General features: G+C 41.0%; 1 protein-coding gene across 2 annotated transcripts in view; it reads right to left on the bottom strand.

Annotated features, from left to right (window-relative positions):
• Positions 1 to 8443, bottom strand: part of SHROOM2 (shroom family member 2) — a 199809-nt gene extending 191366 nt beyond the window's left edge. For both annotated transcript variants that reach the window (XM_054007990.1, XM_054007981.1), the window contains exon 1: positions 7905 to 8443. In XM_054007990.1, coding sequence (XP_053863965.1) covers positions 7905 to 8126 — 222 coding nt within the window. In that variant the 5' untranslated portion in view covers positions 8127 to 8443. The remainder of the gene's footprint in view (positions 1 to 7904) is intronic.
• Between the last annotated feature and the right edge of the window lie 235 nt (positions 8444 to 8678).

Here is an 8678-nt window from a genome sequence, read left to right on the forward strand (position 1 = left end):
GAAACTGCATATATCATGAATAAGGCTACCTTTTAGTCATGGGTATTTTTAGTCACAGATATTTTTGGGAACTGCAGCCAATGGGAGCTGTGGGGGCAGTGCCTGCAGGCGGAGGCAACGTGCAGAGCTGCCTGGCCACACCTCCGCCTTGGAGCTAAGCGAGGGGGATGTCACTGCTTCCGGGGAGCCCCCCAAATAAGCGCTGCCCACAGTCCGCCTCACCCTATCCCATGTCCCAACCCCTGACCCCTCCCACACCCAAACTCTGCTGGGGGGCGGGGAGGGGACGGTGTCCCAAGACTGCCCCAGCACCAGCCAGTGCAACTGGCACAGGGGCTGCCTGAGCTGCCCCTGAGCCAGCTGCACTGGCCACTGCAGAAGTCACGGAGATCACTGAAAGTCACGGAATCCGTGACCTCCATGAGGTGTACATTGAGTAAGAATTCTACTGAACTGCTCAGGCCTGTCTCAAGTTTCTGTAATGAATGAGCCACAGGTCTAGAGTCATGCGCATGATGACAAAGCACACCGTAAGAAAAGGACAAGAATACATAGAAAGGAGCACAGCCCACAAGAAAGGCACCTAATAACTTGTTGCGAGAACTCAAGAGCAGTGAGGTAATACTGGCTCACTGACAACAGGCTGGTTATATCCTTCTAATCTATTCATGACTAAACTTCACTTCCCATTCACTTGTTCTTTCCCACTTTTTAAACACATGCAGCTAAAGTGGCAAACACACTGCAAAGACACAAGCTATACTGAGTAAAAAACAAACCCAAACGCTACAAAAAAAACAAAAACGCACAATCATAACATTCAGCTTGTTAGTTAACAACATATTTTAGCAACCCTGTGATAACTTATTACTGTTATCAAAAGGCTGTTGCTGTTTTAATTTTTTCTGTCTGTAATTGGTACCATTACTGTAACAGGATATATTTGAGAATCATGTTAGAATAGTGGCAACAGACACAAGGCAAAACTCTTTGTATTACATTGATAGAGAACTTAAATAATACATTGATATGTTCAAAGCTACCTAGGGGATTTAGTCATACAATTTCTATAAGTGGGAACTGTGTGGCTAGTTCCTCTGGCTGGCTTTGTGTTTTTATTTGATTGTTTGTTTTAAAGAACCAATGGTCGATCAGGCCAGGTACCTATACATAACTGAGTGTGTTGAGGGTAGAGGGAGGAGGAAAGCAAGGCAACAGCAGCAAGTGTTCCTTTTTGCTAGTGACAAATAGGATTCTTCACACAACATGAGTTTTACTGTATCATTTTAAAACAGTGACAGGTGCCAAGGAAAAAAATAGTAAGTATTGTTTCAGCATTACACATACTGTTTAAAAAACTACATGCACATCAGTCAAAGGATACATCAGTCAAAGCAGAACCCTGTGACTTCTGAGAAGAGGGAATTTTTAGCCTCTCTTCTGAGCCAAGCTTAAAGATGGATTCCTGTGAGTCACAAGCCATTTTATTCATTCTCTCTTATCTCAGTCCTCCTGTTGGCACAATGTGAAGAACGATAATACATTTCTAGTTATGTTTTTGCCATCAGTTTAAAACATTACAAGATACTGTCCTGTAGAAAAGTTTCTAATGTTACCATGACTGTTTGAGTAAGAAAGCCTTCACTATGTAAATCATGGCAGAGCTATTTAAATGACACCATGGATAGACAAACCAAAGTAACACACATTCTACTTAACATAAGACATTCTGCACTCTTATGTGTAAAAGCCCTTACAGAAAAGAATTCCAATGTGGCATTAAGCTCCTTCCTTACCCGAAGTACCAGTGGGGACCTCATAGAAGGACAGGGGAACCAACTCAGCTTTTCCAGCTTATTTAAGCCCAAGCCACAGGGGGGCAGAGAGCAAAAAGTTAATACATCCCAAAACCATATTCACTTCCATTGCGTTCCCCTTCACGCTGTGGAATCCCTTTCGTTACACTATTATAACATCTAAGAGCCCATTGTGCTAGGCACTGTACAAACACAGATCAAAGACAGTCCCTGCCCAAAGAGCTTACAGTATAAGTGTAAGACAAGAAACAGATCGATATAGACATGTGGGGGAGTACAAGGAAATAGTGAGACAATATTGTCAGCATGATAGGCAGTGGTCTCAGCACATCAGCAGCCTAACCACTGTCGAGCTTTTAGTAGGCATCGCGGCAAAGGAGAGTGCAAAGGAGGGATCTGAAGAACAACAAAGGGGTAGATTCTGGGGCAAGCCACTCAGCCAGGCTTAAGAGAAACAGCACAGTAAATAAAAGCTCTGTGTAGCTTGAAATCTTGTCTCTTTTACCAACAGAGATTAGTCCAATAAAAGATATTATCTCACCCACCTTGTCTCTCTCTAAACCTTTAAGATGGCAAACTTCTGCCTACTGAGAAAAACAGCTAGAAAAACAACCACCAACACCCCCCAACAACAGGATACTACTTGTCCATGTTCAGAATCTTCATTTCAACATGTAAATATTCCCTAAAAATGCTCTAAAGCCAGAGAGCGGTACATACAAATGTAGCGTTTTAGGGAAGGTTTGATTTAGATAGTATTATCCCAAAGAGCAGCTCCACTCGAAGGACTAAATCAAGGGTTTGAAGAGAATTGTGAGGCATAAAGTAATTCAGGTGTGATTCTATGGATTCAACTACTGGTTTTTATAGTTTGCTGCTTTTTCCTAGAGATGGGGTTATGTAAATGAACAATAGTAATGACGATCATTAAGAGGACAGGCTCTGCTCCCCCGTGCATTTCTATCAACAAAGAATGAAAAGTTCACTAGCTAGAGATCATATTGAACTCTGTGACCTTGGCTACACTGGCGCTGTACAGCGCTGCAACTTGCTGCGCTCAGGGGTGTGAAAACGCCCCCTCTCCCCCCCCGAGCGCAGCGAGTGCAGCGCTGTAGAGCGCCAGTGTGATCAGAGCCTGCAGCGTTGCACACTCGCTCGCAGCGCTGCAAGCTACTCCCCTCGGAGAGGTGGAGTACATACAGCGCTGTGAGAGCTCTCTCGCAGCGCAACTACACTCGGCATGTGTTAGAGCACAATATTAACAACCTGTGAATCAGCTATTTACCTTAGTGGTCCTTTTTCTGCACAAATACAGCATTTTACCACTAATATAAATTAGATTTATAGTTACTAGCAAATCTGCACTTTATTTTGGAAAAGTATTACTGGTAAGTGTTCATTTCAACAAAAAGCCTTAATTATAATAGACAACAGAGTCTCGGTCTCTCTTTTCTAGAGAACACATGTATGCTAAAACTCACAAATATAAGATTTCATTATCCTGTGTGTCAGGGGACAGGATTCATTTTTTTTTTTTGAATTCTATATGTACATACAAAAAAACAAGATCAACTGAGCCAAATCCTTGGCTCATATATTCTTGATCTTTTCATCTAGCTGTAGTGTCAATCAATCAGCCATTTTGCCAGCCTGTCAAATGACTAATTTGTACAAAATGATGAAATGATTGGTTTATACTCGAGAAAACAGAAAAGTCTTCCTACAGATTTCTGTACAAATGGATAGCCATTAGTCTGAAAAAGAACTCTGATACCCTTGAATCATTAAACAAAAAAAATTATTTACATTTATATCAAGTCTTTAAAGTTACAGGATTCAAAAATTCTTTATAAAAAAAACAGCAGTCTCTTCTCCCACTGCTGAAATGCAGCTACTTTTGAAATGAAATAGCTCTACATAACCATTTGAGCCAGAAAATATGGGAGAATTCTTTTATCTAGTTAGAACAGAGGAATTTTACATCAAATGTAGATATTCAAATTACAATTTGCCCATTACACTTATTCTTTGTATTTTCATAGCACTTAGGAGCCCCAGTCATGAACCAGGACCCCATTGTACTAGGCACTGTACAAACAGAGAACAAATCAAAACACCAGGCACACACACCCATTAGAAAAGTATTGTGGAATTTTTAATGGAAAAAAGTAGTCAGGACTCTGACTCTGCTCCTGATCTAAAGGTGACATCTCCAGTTGGAGCTTTCCTTCACTAATGATTCAGAGTGAAGAGTTTCACCTACTGAATCAGCAACACTTCTTGCAACAACCCAGGTTTCACTTGGAGGTCTCTCATCCAAATATGAGCCAGGCCCAATCTTGATTAGTTTACAGAGAGATCATAGCTCGAAGAGGTATAGCTGCAGGCACTTGTTACAGCAATTCTTTTAAGTAGTATCAGCATTACAGTGCATCAAACTCTCTAAGCATACACTGCAAATGTTTCACATACGTTATCAGTAAAGTTATCTCGATCATGTTAATTCCAGGATGATTTGTGATTCTTTACATGTTGTTAGTATTGCAAATGAACTGAATTCCAAATTGATATTTTCTACCCATCCCCCACATCCAAACCTGGGAATGACAGGTACGTTTTCTGATTATTATCAAAAAGACATTTTAAAAGAGAAAAGTTAACTATATTTAAAACTAGCTAGCTATCAATAAAGATATTATTTTTAAAGATTCACCCATGACAATATTGAGGTTTTCATTCTTAAATTCAGTGTTTGCTTGCTTCATTTAAAAAAAAATGAGATAGTTAAAAGTCACACCTATATAGAGAGTGGTGGTCCAGGTAAAGTAGAGATTCTGCAAGTTGCTATAAAAAGTCAATCCCCTTCCTCAAGGTTCAAAGTTACCATATTAGGCAAAAATAAGTTGCCTTGGGGGCAAATTTTTGGAATGCTCTAGAAGACATGCACAGAGCTGTGGAAGAAATACAAAGCATAATGCTATTACTTTTTAATGTAAAGATTTGCAAAACCAGACTGAAAATCCCTAATTTTGCTTTCAGGAGTAAGATTTTATTGTCAAGTGAGGATACTAAAGACACTGAAAAAATACATTTAAGTATTAGTCAACAATGCAGTTGCATATGGGTGGGGTGAGTTTCAGAAGACCGACTATGTTCAAGACCTGAACAAGCTGTATCATGTACCATTTTTCTTCATGATCACTGCATCAAAAAAAAATAAAATAAAAAAATAACCTACCACCACCCCACACACACACACTATTGGTGGGTGAACTCAGAAGTGTGCTCCTGAAGTAGGTAGTTAGAACCTTAAGTTTTCTGTTTCGGTTGCAGGGTAAGAAGAAATATTGAAATGAGCCAGCTTAATCATCCAATTAAGTGGGATACGCTATTAGTACTGTTATTGGGTATTAGTAGGATGACTCTAGTTTGACCTTTCTTTGCATGTTGGATGAGTAAAATACTTCCTGCACCCAACATTCCAGTGGATGTTATGGCACACATACTTATCTCCCTACTGAGATTTAAACATAGATTTGCTTCGGTTTAGCATGCCTTTCCCTCAGTGCATTCTGGTAGCTTGGTAGATTGTTAAACTAAAATTTAGTCAATTTAAAAAGAAAATCAGGACTAGTTTTAGAAATTACCCTTGCCCGAGAGTCTCCCTTCTCTTTTTATGGGGTTTTCGGGGAAAAAAATATTTCTATTTTTAATCTTGTTCAGTTATAGTAATCTTAAGTACTGCTTTTCAGACAGAGATGCAATTTTTAAGCCAGCTGTGTCCCTTTATGTAGTCGTTGTCCTGTGTATGGTAAGGAAAAACAGGGAAGCAGACATATAGCCCACAAAATTCTTCCATGAGATATATGGATGCAACTGCCATGGACATCTTGGTCATCCTTCGTTCTCAAACAACCAAGGCTTGGGACATACATGTACAGACTCCAAACGCTTAAGCAGATTTGTAGCTTTGCTTATGAGAAATGTCCTATTACATTAGTAATGTTATGGATGTGCATTTTTGCAGAATCGTGCCCTTGTCTGCCGCACAATGTGAGAATCTTCAGATTAGGAACCACTTCAGCTTCCACGAGTGAGAATCTAACATAGTAACATAGTCCTCTTCTTTAGGATCCTGAAATTTCTGAGTTCTTGGGCCCTAAAACTAAAGGTGCATGGTTGGAGACAAGGTACATAGATGATAGACACTCACTTTTCTGTTTAGATAAGCCCTAATTTGGGAAGCCCAGAATACATAAACTTGTAAACCCATACAGAGAGAGAAAAAAACCTACTTAGTATGACAATAACAATAGAAAAGTTCTTGCTCTGGGATGTTCAAAGATTTGCTGACCTCTCACATTCTTTATGTACTTGTAAAATAGGAACAGGCAAAATGTCCCTGGAGCTGGCAGACCAAGAGTTGTATTTCTCCCATAACAAAGCTTCAGAAAAATATATTTTGACTTTTTTTTTTTTGACTAAGGGTCTGTTTTTGTTTTTTGCTTGCATAACCAGACAACTGCCTTCATGGTTTTTAAACCATCAGTTAGATCCTGATGTAGTTGTTTGTTTAAGAAAGTACAAGGGAATTCTTGGGTCAAAACATATACCACAATTGTCAATTTCTTAGAAAACACATAATAATGCACCCTTGTCAAGTAAGTAATGTGTGCCTAATACATATCATGTATATTTCAGTTTAATAGTGAAACACAGCATACACATAAATAAACACTTTTTACCCAATAGCCTTTTCTTTCTCTCATACAACATGTTTAATCACATTCCACGAGAACTTTTGTTTTAAATCAGATTTAAAATACTATGCTAAATAAATATTTTGTAAAATTAACAAAATCCCCATGGAAAACTCAGAATCAGGGCAATGAGTGCTAGCCTTTACTTGGAATTTTCCTGGCTTGTGTCAAAACTTTAATACAGTACAATAATATAAAACCCTGAAGTAATTTCTACTATGGATGGTGGAGGAAAATGTTCTTTCATTCCACTCATTTTCTCAACATTTCAACGGTCATTCAGAATTATTTGAAAGGTTTTTGATAGGGAGAAAAAGAAAATTAAAAGCAACGAACTGTTTTCTAGAAGTTTAAACCAGCAACATTTTGAAAGTTGTAAAGCTGACATGCTGTAGCCAAAAATAGCTATTAGGTACAGCCTTATAAATGGGTTTAACAAAAAGAATGGTTTCTCCGAACATACATAACTGTGCAATGAAATGTCAAACAAAACCCTGTCAAATATATATAGCAGGATTGATGTATATAATTGAAGAGTATTGCAGTGTTCTGATACAATTACACTATAAAAAAATTACATAAGTAGTGAATAAACTAAAACTATAGAAGTACAGCTAAAGCACGTGTGCCCCTAGGTTTACTTTTCCAACAAGCAATAGAATACAACAGCCTAATAGTTAGGGAAGTTTATTGCTTTGTTTATTTACATTCTCACCCGCCCCTCGCCCCCTCCCCCACCCCACATCGTTCTTCTATTACAGGTGCAGGCCAGTGCTAAAGAGGAGAAATGAGACAAGAAACAGCAGTACACTACTGGGGAGAGGGGAACTGTACCGTTTGGACAAGGAACTAATAAGAAGGTTAAGGAAATTATGAACCCATGATGTGATCAAGCAGGAACTACGAGCAACAGGCAAATGTCTTCCACTGAAGCAACAAACTAGAAAACTCCAGCCGAGAAAGATCCCCCTTAAGTTCACTGGCACACTGCAATTCACATTAGGACCAAGAGCAACAAAAAATGACATTTTTATCATGCACTTTTCTCAAAATTGTTGAGCAACTTTCAAGCTTCTAAGTCTGATCATGATATGAGAAGCTTGTTAAAGAGCCTGTGACCGTTTTCAGCAAGGGTCGATACAAGTATAGTGTTCCCATGACTGTCATTCATTATGCCAGCCTATTGTTTGGGTGGTGTAACGACTACAGAGATATGGTTAACCTGAGAGGTGGGGGAAAGGAGAGATTACATACAACGAAACGAAAGATAAGAAAAATGGGGAACGTGTCAGGTAACAGCCCTCGCTCTCCTGCAAAGGTATCTTACCTTGGTGATGATGAGAGGTTCCCCATGCTCTCTTCCTCCTTTTAAGGTAAAGCCCCAAGGAGCCCCTCCAGTCAGCAACACTTCCACCAATCTGTACCCATCCCCTCCTCTCTGCTCCACCACCATCATCATCATCTGCCCCTGATCCACAAACACTGCATTCAGCCGGGGATCTTTGTCTGGAAATCTCTCCGGTCCGCCTCTGAACTCCACGTTCTCCATGGCGCTGCCGAGCTGCTGCTTCTGCAGCTACTCTAAAGGCAGGTTCCTGCCCAAATGTCTCAGCTTCTTCCTAGCCGGATCCAGCGTGCTGCGGCTGACCTAGGAACCACATACCTAACAAGAGTTTCAAGCGTGGTCCCACGGGGGGTGGAAGTGATCCACCCCTGCTCGCCTCCTCCTCCTCTTGATCCCGCTTGAATGTTGCAAGCGTGGAGGCCACAAGTGGAGGGGAAGAGCTGGGGAGTTTGCGAAACTGCTCTGTGCCCAAACTTGTGGGGACTTGGCAGCCCCCAGGCAGGCAGGCAGAGTTCACCCTGGCACTGCAGTGGGCTTGTTCGCAGCTGGAGGAGGAGGAGGAAGCAGCTGCGATCTCCCTCCTTTGGCTCCCCCCAGGGGGGCAAATACTGCAGAACAGGGAGCAAAGTCACAGTGGGATTCGCAATTCCCCCCTGTGAGGGGGGGGGGGGGTTCACCCGGGCGCTCACACAACGGGGAGGGGGGAGGACCCAGGCCAGGGGCCCGCACTGGAACGGGTGGAGGGGCTGAAACACG

This window comes from Malaclemys terrapin, chromosome 1, assembly GCF_027887155.1.
Source record: "Malaclemys terrapin pileata isolate rMalTer1 chromosome 1, rMalTer1.hap1, whole genome shotgun sequence".
NCBI lineage: Eukaryota > Metazoa > Chordata > Testudines > Emydidae > Malaclemys > Malaclemys terrapin.